The following is a 17,692-nucleotide window of genomic DNA, read 5'->3' as shown; positions in this document are numbered from 1 at the left end:
ATAGAATAGCATGTCATATCACTTAATCCGGCATAGCCAAAGACACGACAATGTATTACACCTCATTACACCAACCTACAGAAGTTTGATAGATTCTGAAACGGCCGATTCACGCCATATTTAAAAGTGGAAGGACTTATTATCAATTATCAAGTCCATATACCAAAAGAAAGCGATAGAAAGATACATTGTATGACTTACATTGAATTCTACCTCCTGAATGGTGTTGTCTGTATTGTGAGAGACATACAAGTAATAAACCAATCTGTGATACTTGAAAAATTTAACACGTTATGAAAAATCCAAAACAGCCGAAGTGAAGTCTTGACAAAAGATCAAAAGCCTTGCCTTTGGTTCTAGAATGTTCTAGAATGTCTCCGGTTTAAAAAACAAGAAATGCCAGTAGTGCTGATGAGTTGTTGTGCAATAGCATTCATCAATTAGACGATAAATATAAGCCTTAAGTCATTGATTTCCAGAACAAAACTCTATAATGGTTGCCAGGGGAGGCTGTTCACTAGAAACTCACCTAACAGCAACAGGTGAAACAGTTTCACGTATTGACAAATAGGAACATGAAAAAAAATCACAAGAATGTAACCTTGGGATTTAATTGCTGCCGATCAATAGCAATGTACAGGACTGTGTTGAGTCTGTTGACTCATTTTGTTGATGAGTGAGGAAGGCTTTCAGTCAAGAATACAAGACGGCTATCAATAGCATCCATCTTTTTAAAGGACAGAGAAAATCGATTGTATACAGTATAGGGCTAAAGCTTGACTGTAGACCATTAGACTGCCTCAGACCTTTTTGTTGCAGTTACCTTGAAACGTGTACCACTGAAATGTACTTGTTGTGAATGCCTGTACATTAACATGTATTTTAAAGCATGGTGTGAGACACAAAGCATGGTGCTGTACAATGCCACTGACCAGCCTGGTTGGTAGTGATGTTGATGGACACGTGCTGGGCAGGGTAGGGGCTCTTGTTGGTGACTCCATTGATAGCGTGTATCTCAAAGGCGTAGGGGGTGTGGGCCCACAGGTTACTGATGAACACCCTGGTCTCAGTCAGGCCCTGCTGCCTGGGCACATACTCCACGTTGTCATCACAGTGGGAGCACAACGGCCGATCCGCACGGCACTTCCTGCACACGATGTTGTAGGTGACGTCATCGCGGGCGCCAGTCTCCCTAGGCGGGTGCCACTCCAGGATCACAGAGGTCTCGTTGACGATGGAGATGACATTCCTGGGACCAGAGGGGACACCTTTAAAAGGACAGGGAATGCAATGCAAACATTAATATACTGAACAATATGTTGCACTGTTTCCACAACCTGCAAAAACGGTAATATGACACTGCAACAAGACACTGCACTCTGATGTGAAAGAGATATTAGGATCAACCATAGTGATCAACAAAAATGATAATTCAGATGTAAATGTTTAGGATGATTCCTCAATAAAAAATAACAAAAACAACAACAAAAAATACCATTAAGGGCCATTTGGAGTCTTAAAGGAAGCCTGGGTAAGGCCAAAATGGCACAAATATTACAACTTCAATTAATTATTAATTAAGTGTCAAATGCATGGCAACAATCCTTCCTCAAAATCACCCTTCTATGGATTAAATGTCTTGCAAATCTAGTTTTGTGAGGAATCACCTTATAGCACTGATGCCACCTACTCATTTCAGTCCCACTTGCTCATTTCAATCACAAGATGTACACACACACATACATAATGTAACACCCCCTGTTTTACTAGTCATCTGTAATGTGAGCAAATACATAATGTGCATTACATTTAGTCAGAGATACAGTATGTAGTATGTATCTATGTATCTATGTATGGCTCTGTATTTAGCTGAAACGATTCCCTACTGATGGTTATTACACATCATGCAGCTGCCATTTAGCCCATGTGTTTTTGATGTGCACGTGTTGCAACAATACCATTAACATGACAGAGCACATCATGGGAGCAGAAATTACACCACTCAATCACCCCCTTCAACCAACCTCATACACAATCTCATCCTGCTCACTCACATTCACACATACTGGTCTCTATCTCTCCTCCACTAAAATAGTTTTCCCTACATTTACCTTTCATCTGGCACTGGGATCCCTGCCAGGGAATTTTGTTCTGCACCGTTTCTATCTCTGTGTTTGAGTCAATATTTTGTGACGATAATAGATTTTATCTGAGTTTTTTGCCATTCATGTTTCTATGCACATATTTCCCTATAGTGGCTGTATGCTTCTCAAAACTTGTACTCACAAAGGCCCAACAATCACTGTGGTGCTCCAATCTTCAGAAGTGTTTTGACCATTCGACCAGTGAATCAAGAGGTGACAGATGATTGGGTTGGTTGACCAATTTAACATATGCCTTTCTGGTAGCAGTTTCCCACGGGGTGGTAGGTAGCCTAGTGGTTAGAGCGTTGGACTAGTAACTGAAGGGCTGCAAGATTGAATCCCAGAGCTGACAAGGTAAAAAATCTGTTCTGCCCCTGAACAAGGCAGGTAGTCCACTGTTACTAAGCCATAATTGTAAATAAGAATTTGTTCTTAACTGGCTTGCCTAATTTAAAAAAATAATAATAATACTGTACACACAGGGGTCTGACCATGCCTTAGCAGCCTGAGCTTTCTCTCCTCTACTTTTCCTCTCCCTAAGTCACAGCTGTAATCTGATTGGTCAATATTCCAGCTTTTATATTAGTCTCTCTTTCTGATCCACCTCCTCACACTCTCTCTCTCGCTGTGAGGGGCAAAACCAGCAGTGTGAGTCTGAGGACTCCTCCAGTAGCCTAATTGTCAGCTGCTGGGGAGAAGAGTGGCCGGGCTCTACACAGCAACTCTACAGTAGCCAGCAGTAGACTAGCCAAGGGAGGGAAGATGAGCAAGATTCAGGAGATCTTGTACACAACAACAGTTGTTGTGTACAACAATCACAGTGAACCAGAGCCATATGTAGAGATCTCTTGTGAACACTGCAATGTATGAGCATACTGTTTGTTCAAACATGTAATTATGTAGATGTGGAAGTATCTTGATATGACTGTAAGTAGGTGTTGATGGCCATGTGTGGCCTTCTCTAATTTGAGACTCTTTTAGCTGGGATGATTCGGTTCACACAACACAGGGTCACTGGTCCTTTGTCAAAAGCCTGTCTGTGCTTAATAGGGCCCAATGTCTTTGACCTGCTTCTCAGCTTTGACAAAAAACTACGGAGGGGTTGAGAAGACTGATGTGATCACAACTTAACAGCTAATTTTACCTGCCATTATGGCCACTCTCTCCTTCCCTCTTTCATTTGTGAGAGGATCTAATTTGTCCACAGCATTAGTTACCGTTCTCTGCCTCTCTTCCCCATTGTCCATCAGCTGCAGGAGTCAAGGTTGATTTGGCTCAGTGGCACAGGGCCGCCATACACCAAGCTGAGTTATCGACACCCAGACCCACAGACTGGTCTGTAGATCCATGCTAATTACATTTACATTTTAGTAATTTAGCAGACACTCTAATGAACTTGAGAGTAATTGAAACTGCACCTTGTCCCCCTGCCCTCAGGCACGCGACAGGGGGGTAATCGTTTTGCCATTGGCTAGACTTTGATGGATAACCAGCCTTCTGCACAAAACTAGCATGAGGCCTCAGAGTGAAAGAGCCAAAGGGTTAGCTAACATTCTGTAGCTAACATGCAATTAAAAGTGTATAATTCACTTTTTTTCTCCTCAATACATATTTACATACTGTAACTTAGTTACAATAACAGTTCACATATGGAGAGACCATAATTCAGTCCATACAAGAAGTCTCCGTAGATTCATCAAAAGTCTAAAAAGTTTGCATTCATTTCTGTGAGCAAACAGTGAGCAAAAAAATATAATCTTGTGCATTGACTGTCCAAACTATTCTACAGTAACTAGATAGGCCCCTCACATGAAAGACAACCCCAGCAAGACCAAGAGCTAAAGGATAAACCCAACAGCACACCAAGACTGGTGTGGAAGTCTGTCGGCACGCGACTCCACACGCTAACAATCACGCCTCAGTTTACACAGCTAGGCCTCACATCCACATCCAGGATCACTTCTTCCTTGGCCAGACCAGTTCTTTTTCTCTCCTTCTACGATTTTGCCACTCTGGAATGTGCCCAGAGGGAAATAACAGGCCAGACTGATCTGTACCAGGCATTCCTGACACCCTGTGGAGAGGCCCATGACAAAACTGCCCTTTAGTGTTCAAAAAAGGGAATTACATGATTTAATTCAAAGTTCTTTCACAGGGACATTTGTTTAAGTTTTATTATAGTATCTACAGGTAACTGCCAAAATAAAAGGAAACAACAAGATAATGTGTCTTAATAGGGCAATGGGCCGCCACGAACCAGAACAGCTTCAATGCACCTTGGCATAGATTCTACAAGTGTCTGGAACTCAATTGGAGGGACACGACAGCATTCTTCCACAAGAAATTCCATAATTTGGTGTTTTGTTGATTGTGGTGGAAAATGCCATCTCAGGCACCAATCCAGAATCTCCCATAAGTTTCCAATTGAGTTGAGATCTGGTGGCATATGGTTCATAGTTTTCATGCTCATCAAACTATTCAGTGACCACTCGTGCCCTGCGGATTGGGGGCATTGTCAACCTATGGGGGCATAGCAATGATAATAATGGCCATTTTTATACATGACCCTGAGCATGATGGGATGTTAATTGCTTACTTAGTTCCGGAAAGACACCTGTGTGGAAGCACCTGCTTTCAATATACTTTGTATCCCTCATTTACTCAAGTGTTTCCATTATTCTGGCAGTTACTTGCAGCTAGTAATTCCGGTAGTATACCATTAGTGTTGGCCCTTGAATTTAAACAGGAGTCTGTGACTTGACATCCTAACAAAGAACAGCCAAAGGGGGTTTTAATGGGTATGTCTCAGAGACAAATAGGTTTTTGCATGTCAATCTATTCTAGACTACAGTACTCAGTGCTTCTGCCATGTGCTATATCAATACCCAAGGCGCACAGCAGTCTGAAACTGTCTGCTCTAAAGATGCCAAGGCGGCTTTAACATTCAACCATGCCTTTCAAGGAAAAACCCATGAGAGGCCATTTCAATTCCAATCCGAGCAACAGCTTATTTTTATGTTTTCATGATGACATTTTGTAGCTGTCAATGTCTGCGTGTGAAAGCAAAGGGAAGAGGGCAACCTGCATATTTCATGAAACCGAGTGATGATTCTGGGTTAGAGATGACCATGTGTAAGGACCGACACTGCAGATGAGAAGCAGGAACGAGGAGTCAACATTTTAATATAGCACAAACAGTAAACAATGTCAGCACCGGGTAACATAACGACATACGAACATTAATACAGCAGTGGGGAACAGAGCTGGGGAACTGACAAATATAGGGGAGGTAATAAAAACAGGTGATTGAGTCCAGGTGAGTCCAATAATTCGCTGATGCGCGTGACGAGGGAACCAGGTGTGCGATATGATGGTGGCAGGAGTGCGCAGTGCTGGGCAGCCTGGCACCCAAAGAGCGCCAGGGAGAGAGAGCGGGAACCGGCGTGACAGTACTTGCCCCTCTAGGGGCGCCACCTGGCATCCCACCTGGACGAGCCAGACGGGCCGGCTGAAGCATGGGTGCTGGACCAGCCGGCTGGGGTGTAGGAGCCTGGCGAACAGGCTGAGGCGTGGTAGCCTGACGATCTGGTTGAGGTGTGACAGTCTGACGATCCCACTGGGACGTGGGAGCCTGGTGAGCCAGGCGTAAAAACCTGACGATCCAGCTGAGGCTTGACGTGGGATGGGAGCCTGCCGAGCCAACCAGGGAAATGAAACCTCAAGCCAACTAGGGCATGGAAGCCCGACGATCCAGCTAAGGCATCCCAGGTTCCATCGGCGGCAGCCCCCGGACCCGACGTCACCACCAACTGAAAAGCCAGCAGTGCCCGATGCTTCATTTGAAGGCTGCTACATTCTGTAAGAACCGACGCTGGAGATGAGAAGCAGGTATGGGGAGTCTACATTTAATTTGGAACCGACATAGAACAGGAACGACAATTAATACCGCATCCGTGGATCGCTGGGGAACAGACAAATATAGGGGAGGTAATAATCAAATCAATGTTTATTGTCACGTGCGCCGAATACAACAGGTGGAGACCTTACAGGGAAATGCTTGCTTACAGACTCTAGTGCAAAAAAGGTATTTGGTGAACAATAGGTAGGTAAAGAAATAAAACAACAGTAAAAAGACAGGCTATATACAGTAGCGAGGCTACATACAGACACCGGTTAGTCAGGCTGATTGAGGTAGTATGTATGGTTAAAGTGACTAAAACATGTGATTGAGTCCAATAATTCGCTGATGCACGTGACGAGGGAAGCAGATGTGTGTAATGACGGTGGCAGGAGTGCGCAGTGCTGGGCTGCCTGGCACACAGAGCGCCAGGGAGAGAGAGCGGGAGAAGGTGACACCATGTCCCTGTTTTTACATACAGTGGGGAGAACAAATATTTCATACACTGACGATTTTGCAGGTTTCCCTACTTACAAAGCATGTAGAGGTCTGTAATTTTTATCATAGGTACACTTCAACTGTGAGAGACGGAATCTTAAACAAAAATCCAGAAAATCACATTGTATGATTTTTAAGTAGTTAATTTGCATAAGTATTTGATACATCAGAAAAGCAGAACCTAATATTTGGTAGAGAAAACTTTTTTTACAATTACAGAGAACATACGTTTCCTGTTGTTCTTGACCAGGTTTGCACACACTGCAGTAGGGATTTTGGCCCACTCCTCCATACAGATCCTTCAGGTTTTGGGGCTGTCGCTGGGCAATACAAACTTTCAGCTCCCTCCAAAGATTTTCTATTGGGTTCAGGTCTGGAGACTGGCTCGGCCACTCCAGGACCTTGAGATGCTTCTTACGGAGCCACTCCTTAGTTGCCCTGGCTGTGTGTTTCGGGTCATTGTCATGCTGGAAGACCCAGCCACGACCCATCTTCAATGCTCTTACTGAGGGAAGGAGGTTGTTGGCCAAGATCTCGCGATACATGGCCCCATCCATCCTCCCCTCAATAAGGTGCAGTCGTCCTGTCCCCTTTGCAGAAAAGCATCCCCAAAGAATGATGTTTCCACCTCCATGCTTCACGGTTAGGATGGTGTTCTTGGGGTTGTACTCATCCTTCTTCTTCCTCCAAACACGGCAAGTGGAGTTTAGACCAAAAAGCTCTCTTTTTGTCTCATCAGACCACATGACCTCCTCCCATTCCTCCTCTGGATCATCCAGATGGTCATTGGCAAACTTCAGACGGGCCTGGACATGCGCTGGCTTGAGCAGGGGGACCTTGCGTGCGCTGCAGGATTTTAATCCATGATGGCGTAGTGTGTTACTAATGGTTCACTTTGAGACTGTGGTCCCAGCTCTCTTCAGGTCATTGACCAGGTCCTGCTGTGTAGTTCTGGGCTGATCCCTCACCTTCCTCATGATCATTGATGCCCCACGAGGTGAGATCTTGCATGGAGCCCCCAGACCGAGGGTGATTGACCGTCATCTTGAAATTCTTCCATTTTCTAATAATTGCACCAACAGTTGTTGCCTTCTCACCAAGCTGCTTGCCTATTGTCCTGTAGCCCATCCCAGCCTTGTGCAGGTCTACAATTTAGCCCTGATGTCCTGACACAGCTCTCTGGTCTTGGCCATTGTGGAGAGGTTGGAGTCTGTTTGATTGAGTGTGTGGACAGGTGTCTTTTATACAGGTAACGAGTTCAAACAGGTGCAGTTAATACAGGTAATGAGTGGAGAACAGGACGGCTTCTTAAAGAAAACCTAACAGGTCTGTGAGAGCCGGAATTCTTATTGGTTGGTAGGTGATCAAATACTTATGTCATGCAATAAAATGCTAATTAATTACTTAAAAATCATACAATGTGATTTTCTGGATTTTTGTGTGTGTACGTATGTGTGCATAATGCATGCGTGTGTGTGTGTGTGTGTGTGTGTGTGTGTGTGTGTGTGTGTGTGTGTGTGTGTGTGTGTGTGTGTGTGTGTGTGTGTGTGTGTGTGTGTGTGTGTGTGTGTGTGTGTGTGTGTGTGTGTGTGAGCACAATGACCACAGACTAAATACGAGGAGTTAATCTCACAGCTACAGACATTAACATGCTTGCCTCTGCGTAAGGCAGAGCTGATATGTGAATGCAGGATGGGTCTCATCACTCCTTTCCCAGGTGGAGTAATAGCTACTGTCTCTATCTGACTCCAGGTAATTAGCATTGATGTTTTGCCAGGTCCACACGCTGTGCAACACTGCTGGCTTGCCGTAAGGGTGCTGCTTCAATTAGAATAATTGAAACATCAACGTTCTCCTCTTCACCAGTACGGCAAGGCCCAGGATAGGGCCGGATGAAGGCTTCCAGGAGGGGATACATAGGGGTACTGGGAGTTCCAACAGGGAGGTATGGAGGGGGGCCTGATGTTTAATAGGTGTAGTAGTGATAGGCTTTTGAAGGAGCAGGGGGCTCAGCGGTGAGGCTCCATGGTTAAAGTGTAGTGTTGCTCTCCTGCTGACAGAGCGGAGAGCGTATCAATCCATCACCCTGCTAATCTGACAGAGGGAGCAGCAGAATACCAGCCCACTCTACACACCTTGGTTTGTCTGACGCCTACTGATTGGCCTACTCCTACACAGCCTAAAAACTGCTCTACTGCACAGTCTGTGAGCAAGGGGAAACAGTAGATACAGTGTGTGTGTGTCCTCACAAGGATATTAAAACAAACAATTCAGACAGGTGGGGACATTTCGCCGGTCCCCACATGGAAAAATTATATTTTAGGTTTAGGGGTACAATTAGGATTAGAATTATGGTTAGGGGTTAGGTTTAGGGTTAGCGTGCGTGCGTGTGCGTACATTCTTGTGTGTGTTTGTTTGTGTTTCTGAAATCCCCCTTCATCTGTAAGATAATTTGGTGAATAGTAAGTAGAATAAATATGTGAGTTAATAATATGCAAACGGTAACAAGGATGCTTAGATGTACACCCCCTACGAGGCTGGCTTCAAGGGAGCTCTGCTCCATACTGTTTCCTCAGAGATCTTCCTTCCACAACTGTGCAGAGCTTTCAAGTGAACTGTTCTCAATTAAGCACTCAATCAGTGGGGGGTAATTATTTAAGCTGATACATCCTGTTTTACATCAACTGTGAGAGGTTAAGGACACGGGTGCGCCCTGCGTTTCAACCATGCATTCATTACATTGATTACAGCTGCAGAATCATATATGAATGCACACTTCACCACTGTAAACATACACTATGCAGCTGCTGTCTCTGTCTGTGTCTTTTGAGTACTTTTAACAGTAAAAGTGGTGAGTGGGAGTAGTTAAAAAGACAGGGTGACGGTTGGTTTCTGAATCAAATTCCAAACAACTACCCTAAAATCTACTCACATTGGCTAAATGTATCAAATGGTATGAAGACGGTTAGTCATTGTAGGGAGGTAAGCGGAGAAACCAATTTACTCTGATATCGTCATCTGTTCCTCTCTCACCTCTTTTCATTTTTAGTCCTTCTCATTCCATAAAATTCAGAGGAAGACATTTTGTGTGAGTGTGGATGGTTTATGACTTGCTAATGGTTACAGGGACATGGTCCCACGTGGCGGCTGTGGTGGAACAAAGCGTGTTTGAGAGAAAAAGCCTATATGAGGCCTGCAGTCAGGAGCACTGTTCAATTACACCCACAAACAAAAGCTGTAAACTAACTAAATGCTTACTTACGAGTCCTTGAAATAGTGACATGAGGAATAAATACACGGTGAATAACTAATAACAATGACAAGTAAAAAATAAGATGGCTATATACAGGGAGTACCAGTACCAAGTCGATGTGCAAGGGCACGAGGTAATTGAGGTAGTTATGTATGGTGTATTTGGAAAGTATTCAGACCCCTTCAATTTTTCCACATTTTGATATGTTACAGCCTTTTTCAAATGGAATTAAAAAATGTTTTCCCTCAATCTACAAACAATAGCCCATAATGACAAAGCGAAAACAGGTTTTTAGAAATATTAGCAAATGTATTAATAATAAAAAACAGAAATACCTTATTTACATAAGTATTCAGACCCTTTGCTATGAGACTAGAAATTGAGCTCAGGTTCATCCTGTTTCTATTGATCGTCCTTGAGATGTTTCTACAACTTGAATGAATGGAGTCCACTTGCGGTAAATTCAATTGATTGGACATGATTTGGAAAGGCACATACCTGTCTATATAAGGTCCACAGTTGACAGTGCATGTCAGAGCAAAAACCAAGCCATGAGGTCGAAGGAATTGGCCGTAGAGCTCCGAGACAGGATTGTATCGAGGCACAGATCTGGGGAAGGGTACCAAAACATTTCTGCAGCATTGAATATCCCCAATACCACAGTGGCCTCCATTATTCTTAAATGGAAGAAGTTTGGAACCAGCAAAACTCTTCCTAGAGCTGGCCACCCGGCCAAACTGAGTAATCGGGGGAGAAGGGCGGTGACCAAGAACCCGATGATCACTCTGACAGAGCTCCTCTGTGGAGATGGGAGAACCTTCCAGAAGGACAACCATCTCTGCAACACTCCACCAATCAGGGCTTTATGTTAGAGTGGCCGGACAGATGCCACTCCTCAGTAAAAGGCACATGACAGTCCGCTTGGAGTTTGCCAAAAGGCACAAACAAGCTTCTCTGGTCTGATGAAACCAAGATTGAACTATTTGGCCTGAATGCCAAGCTATGGTAAGGAGGAATCCTGTCACCATCCCTACGGTGAAGCATGGTGGTGTCAGGATCATTCTGTTGGGATGTTTTTCAGTGGCAGGGACCGGGAGACTAGTCAGGATCGAGGGAAAGATGAACGGAGGAAAGTACAGAGATATCCTTGATGAAAACCTACTAACGAGCGCTCAGGACCTCAGACTGGTGCGAATGTTCACCTTCCAACAGGATAATGACCTAAGCACACAGTCAAGACAATGCAGGAGTGGCTTCTGGACAGATGTCTGAATGTCCTTGGGTTGCCCAACCAGAGCCCGGACTTGAACCCGATCTAGCATCTCTGGAGAGTCCTGAAAATAGCTGAGCAGCAACGCTCCCCATCCAACCGAACAGAGCTTGAGGTGATCTGCAGAGAAGAATGGGAGAAACTCCCCAAATACTGTTGTGCCAACCTTGTAGCATCATACCCTAAAAGACTCGAGGCTGTAATCGCTGCCAAAGGTGCTTCAACAAAGTACTGAGTAAGGTTCTGAATACTTGTGATATTTCAGTTTTGTATGTTGTGGGTGAACAGTACAGGAGGGGACTAAGCACACACCCCTAAGGGGCCCTGTGTTGATGGTCAGCGTTGCGGATGTTGTTGCCTACCCTCACCACCTGGGGGGCGGCCCATCAGGAAATCCAGGATCCAGTTACAGTGGAAGGTGTTCAATGCCAGGGTCCTAAGCTTGGTGATGAGCTTGGAAGGCACCATGTTGTTAAATGCTGAGCAGTAGTCAATGAACAGCATTTTGCCTTTAACTTTGTCCAGGTTGGTAAGGGCAGTGTGGTGTGCAATAGAGATGGCATCATCTGTGGATCTGTTGGGGCAGTATGCAAATTGGAGCGGGTCCAGTGTGTCTGGGATTATGGTGTTGATGTGAGCCATGAGCAGATTTTCAAAACATCTCATGGCTAAAGACGTGAGTGCCAAAGGGCAATAGTCATTTAGGCAGGTTACCTTGGCGTTCTTGGGAACAGGGACTATGGTGGTTTTCTTGAAACATATACAGTGGGGCAAAAAAATATTTTGTCAGCCACCAATTGTGCAAGTTCTCCCACTTAAAAAGATGAGAGAGGCCTGTAATTTTCATCATAAGTACACTTCAACTATGACAGACAAAATGAGAAAAAAATCCAGAAAATCACATTGTAGGATTTTTTATGAATTTATTTGCAAATTATGGTGGAAAATAAGTATTTGGTCACTTACAAACAAGCAAGATTTCTGGCTCTCACAGACCTGTAACTTCTTCTTTAACCTCTTGCTCCTACCTGACACGCAGGCGTCCCATCTAGACATCTGGAAATGCAAATGCGGTACGCTAAATGCTAATAGTACTAGTTAAAACTCAAACGTTCATTAAAATACACATGCAGGGTATTGAATTAAAGCTACACTCGTTGTGAATCCAGGCAACAAGTCAGATTTATAAAATGCTTTTTGGAGAAAGCATGAGAAGCTATTATCTGATAGCATGTAACACCCCAAAAGACCCGCAGGGGACGTAAACAAAATAATTAGCATAGTCGTCGCTACACAAACCGCACAAATAAAATATAAAACATTCATTACCTTTGACCATCTTCTTTGTTGGCACTCCTAGATGTCCCATAATCACTATTGGGTCTTTTTTTTCGATTAAATCAGTCCATATATAGCCTAGATATCGATCTATGAAGACTGTGTGATAAACAAAAAAAAGAAATGCGCTGCCTTGCATCTGTTTGACCAAGAAACAAATAGTAGGCAAATGACAAGACTCTAGACAACGTGTGGAAGCTGTAGGTATTGCAACCTCAGCCCCATTAAATGTGGTTCACCTTTATCAATGGGTTCAAGTGGATATATTTTTCCATTTTCAGTGATCAGATTTTCCTGCACTTTTCGATGAAACGCGTGTTCTGTTATAGTCACAGCCGTGATTTAACCAGGTTTATAAACGTCTGAGTGTTTTCTATCCACACATACTAATCATAGGCATATACTATATTCCTGGCATGAGCAGCAGGGCGCTGAAATGTTGCGCGATTTTTAACAGAATGTTTGAAAAATTACAGGCTTCTCTCATCTTTTTAAGTGGGAGAACTTGCACAATTGGTGGCTGACTAAATGCTTTTTTGCCCCACTGTAGGTATTACAGACCGGGGTGGGTAAACATTTCAGTGAAGACACTTGCCAGCTGGTCAGTGCATTCTCTGAGTACATGTCTTGGTATTATGTCTGGTCATGCGGGCTTTCGAATGTTAACCTGCTTAAAAAAGGTCTTAGTCACAGCTCGTCTGGTAGGCTTGCGTAACTGGGTAGCTTGCGGATGGGTTTCCCTTTGTAATCCGTGATAGTTCGCAAGCCCTGCCACATTTGTGCCGTGTCAGAGCCGGCATAGGATTCAGTCTTAGTCCTGTATTGATACTCTTCTTGTTTGATGGCTCGTTGGTGGTCGTAGATGTAGTTCTTATAAGGATTAGTGTTATGCTCCTTGAAAGTGGCAGCTCGAGCCTTTAGTTTAGTGCAGATGTTGCCTGTAATACATGGATTCTGGTTAGGGTATATAGGTTCGGTCACTGTGAGGACGAAGTTGTCAATGCACTTGTTAATGAAGCCGGTGACTGATGTGATAAACTCCTCAATGTTATTGGATGAATCCTGGAACATATTCCACAATGTGCTAGCGAGACAGTCCTGTAGCTTAGCATCTGCTTCATCGGACCACTTAAGTATTGAGCGCGTCACTGGTTCTTCCTGTTTGAGTTTTTTCTTGTAAGAAGGAATTAGGAAAGCTGATCTAGAGTTTGGTGGCCTCTAGTTGCACAGGTGACATGATGGTAAATGGATTTCAGTTCCCCTGCAGTAAAATCACAGGCCATGAGAAACACAGCCTCTGAATGTGCACTTTCTTGTTTGCTTTTGGCACTATACAGCTCGTTGAGTTCGGTCTTAGTGCCAGCATCAGTTTGCTGTGGTAAAAAGACAGCTATGAAAAAGAAATAGGTGAAAACTCTCTTGATAAATAGTATGGTCTGCAGCTTAACATGAAGTAGCAGAACTCGCCTGAGTTAGATTAAGTTGTCGCACCATCTGTTGTTAACAAAAAAAAACACCCCTCTTGTCTTGACAATGCATAGAAAAACCAGCGAGATGCATATTCATGTCCTCGTTCAGCCACGACTCTGAGAAACATAGGATATGAACTTTTTTCAGGTCACGTTGATAGGATAGTCTCAAACAGAGCTCATCCAGTTTGTTCTCTTGTGACTGCACGTTCGCCAACAGATCCGAGGGCAATGGTGGTGTTCTACCTTCTGTGTAATGTGTAAGCTACAAAGCTTGGAAGACAGCTTAAACTATTCCAATAAAGAATCAGTATGCATTGGTACCGTTAACAATCTTTAGTAGAATATATTTTGTTTGTAAAACTGTAACAGATACGGAAAGGAGAAAATGTATGATAAAAAGTCACTATATAAACTATATAAACTATAAACCGTTCAAAAGTTTGGGGTCACTTAGAAATGTCCTTGTTTTTGAAAGAAAAGCACATTTTTTGTCCATTAAAATTACATCAAATTGATCAGGAATACAGTGTAGACATGGTTGATGTTGTAAATGACTATCGTAGCTGGAAACGGCAGATTTTTTATAGGCGTACAGTGGCCCATTATCAGCAACCAGCAACCTAGGAACAGTGGGTTAACTGCCTGTTCAGGGGCTGAACGACAGATTTGTACCTTGTCAGCTCGGGGGTTTGAACTTGCAACCTTCCGGTGACAAGTTCAAACCCCAGAGCTGACAAGGTACAAATCTGTCATTCTGCCCCTGAAAAGGCAGTTATAACCCACTGTTCCTAGGCCGTCATTGAAAATAAGAATTTGTTCTTAACTGACTTAAGGTAAAATAAAATAAAAATTGCATGTTGTGTTAGCTAATCCAAGTTTATCATTTTAAAAGTCTAATTGATCATTACAAAACCCTTTTGCAATTATGTTAGCACCGCTGAAAACTGTTATGCTGATTAAAGAAGCAATAAAACTGTCCTTCTTTAGACTAGTTGAGTATCTGGAGCATCAGCATGTGTTGGTTCGATTACAGGCTCAAAATGGCTAGAAATAAAGCACTTTCTTCTGAAACTCATCAGTTTATTCTTGTTCTGAGAAATTAAGGCTATTCCAAGAAATTGCTAAGAAACTGAAGATCTCATACAATGTTGTGTACTACTTCCTTCACAGAACTGGGCAAACTGGCGCCAACCAGAATAGAAAGAGGAGTGGGAGGCCCCAGTGCACAACTGAGCAAGAGGACAAGTACAGTTTGAGAAACAGATGCCTCACAAGTCCTCAACTGGCAGCTTCGTTAAATAAATGCCGTCCCTGGGGGGGTGCGTCACCTGGGTGGGTTGATTCACTGTTGTGGTCGGCCTGTCTGGGTTGGCGCCCCCCCCTTGGGTTGGACCGTGGCGGTGATCTTTGTGGGCTATACTCAGCCTTGTCTCAGGATGGTAAGTTGGTGGTTGAAGGTATCCCTCTAGTGGTGTGGGGGCTGTGCTTTGGCAAAGTGGGTGGGGTTATATCCTTCCTGTTTGGCCCTGTCCGGGGGTGTCCTCGGATGGCGCCACAGTGTCTCCTGACCCCTCCTGTCTCAGCCTCCAGTATTTATGCTGCAGTAGTTTATGTGTCGGGGGCTAGGGTCAGTTTGTTATATCTGGAGTACTTCTCCTGTCCTATTCGGTGTCCTGTGTGAATCTAAGTGTGCGTTCTCTAATTCTCTCCTTCTCTCTTTCTTTCTCTCTCTCGGAGGACCTGAGCCCTAGGACCATGCCCCAGGACTACCTGACATGATGACTCCTTGCTGTCCCCAGTCCACCTGGCCATGCTGCTGCTCCAGTTTCAACTGGCCTGGGCCCTAGGACCATGTCCCAGGACTACCTGACATGATGACTCCTTGCTGTCCCCAGTCCACCTGGCCATGCTGCTGCTCCAGTTTCAACTGTTCTGCCTTACTATTATTCAACCATGCTGGTCATTTATGAACATTTGAACATCTTGGCCACGTTCTGTTATAATCTCCACCCGGCACAGCCAGAAGAGGACTGGCCACCCCACATATGCTCTCTCTAATTCTCTCTTTCTTTCTCTCTCTCGGAGGACCTGAGCCCTAGGACCGTGCCCCAGGACTAACTGACATGATGGCTCCTTGCTGTCCCCAGTCCACCTGACTGTGCTGCTGCTCCAGTTTCAACTGTTCTGCCTTATTATTATTCGACCATGCTGGTCATTTATGAACATTTGAACATCTTGGTCATGTTCTGTTATAATCTCTACCCGGCACAGCCAGAAGAGGACTGGCCACCCCACATAGCCCGGTTCCTCTCTAGGTTTCTTCCTAGGTTTTGGCCTTTCTAGGGAGTTTTTCCTAGCCACCGTGCTTTTACACCTGCATTGTTTGCTGTTTGGGGTTTTAGGCTGGGTTTCTGTACAGCACTTTGAGATATCAGCTGATGTACGAAGGGCTATATGAATAAATGTGATTTGATTTGATTTTGATTAGTACCCGCAAAACGTCAACAGTGAAGAGGCGACTCCAGGATGCTGGCCTTCTAGGCAGAGTTGCAAAGAAAAAGCCATCTCTCAGACTGGCAAATACAAATAAAATATTAAGATGTGCAAAAGAACACAGACACTGGACAGAGGAACTCTGCCTCGAAGGGCCAGCATCCCGGAGTCGCTTCTTCACTGTTGACGTTGAGACTGGTGTTTTGCGGGTACTATATAGCTAATGTAGTCTCGCCAGGATTCCGCCTCGCCTGCCTCTTTTCACTTCCGTTGATCACTGTTCTGATATGCAGAAACTGTTTTCGGTCATAGGACATGATGACAGAGACATTATGTACAAAAAAAGTTAAGATCAGCTTAAAAGAAATACAAAATAGCAGAATTAGTCAGGAGCCCGTAAGACTGCTGCTATTCACTGCAGCACCATCTCAACTAACCCGTCTCTCTGGAGTTAATAGCTAGTGGATTAGAGAGGAAACACAGAGAGAGAAAACGTGTATCGGGGCGGACAAGAGGGATTGGGAGCAAGAGGGAGAGTGTGCACACTGATGGGTGGGGAACGTAAGAATGTGTATAACTGATGTGAGCAAGGAACATGAATAATAACAATGATGTTTGTGCTGTAGGTCCAATACATTATCACTGCATATTGGCTATGCTTGAATTGCCCAGCCAATGCTGTTCTTCTCAGACCATTTTAAAATTATATTTCAAAATCTGAGGTGTATAATTACTAGTAATAGATCATTTGTTGAATTACTTGTGAGGCACAGCTGAGTATAGTAATTATCTTTTTATTTTATTTGATTGGACTGATGGCCTGCATCTGGTCAATTTGAGAGGAGGGAGGGATGGAGGGAGGGAGAGCAGCGGGGAGGCTGCCTCTCACCCAATTCTCCGCCCATTTGCTCTCCCTCCCTTCGGTGAGAAAAGGGACAGTCTTCCAGCTGATGGCAAAACTCAAGTCGCACTGCATTATTTCTGCCTCATTCACTAATTCATGTTGTTACTCCTATGACCAGAAATATTCCTCAATGTTAAAAGACATAAGCTGCTAATAATAACAACCCAAGCTTATTGAAACACATTGTAATACTCATTCATTACAGCTGCAGTGCTGGTTGTAGTGTGACTGGAAGTGGAAATAGGGAGAACGCGCATTCTATGACTTATAAAAGTGTTGACACTGCTGATCTTAAACATGAGCTTACTCATTTTAAACAGCAACTCTTTGCTGTATTTGTTGAGTTTCTCTCCAGTCATGGTTTTAAAAGTTTTTAAATCTCACAGTATCAACTTTGATGTGTGCTCGAGGCTTAAGGCTCT

General features: G+C 44.0%; 1 protein-coding gene across 1 annotated transcript in view; it reads right to left on the bottom strand.

The window, feature by feature from the left end:
- LOC118390771 (ephrin type-B receptor 1-like) overlaps positions 1 to 17,692 on the bottom strand; it is a 210,446-nt gene that overhangs the window by 79,482 nt on the left and 113,272 nt on the right. The window contains exon 5 of the mRNA XM_035781482.1: positions 933 to 1,268. Coding sequence (XP_035637375.1) covers positions 933 to 1,268 — 336 coding nt within the window. The remainder of the gene's footprint in view (positions 1 to 932; positions 1,269 to 17,692) is intronic.

Source organism: Oncorhynchus keta, chromosome 1 (assembly GCF_023373465.1).
Source record: "Oncorhynchus keta strain PuntledgeMale-10-30-2019 chromosome 1, Oket_V2, whole genome shotgun sequence".
Classification (NCBI taxonomy): Eukaryota; Metazoa; Chordata; class Actinopteri; order Salmoniformes; family Salmonidae; genus Oncorhynchus; species Oncorhynchus keta.
Note: the sequence above shows the minus strand (reverse complement) of the source record. Positions and strands in the feature narration are given on the sequence as shown.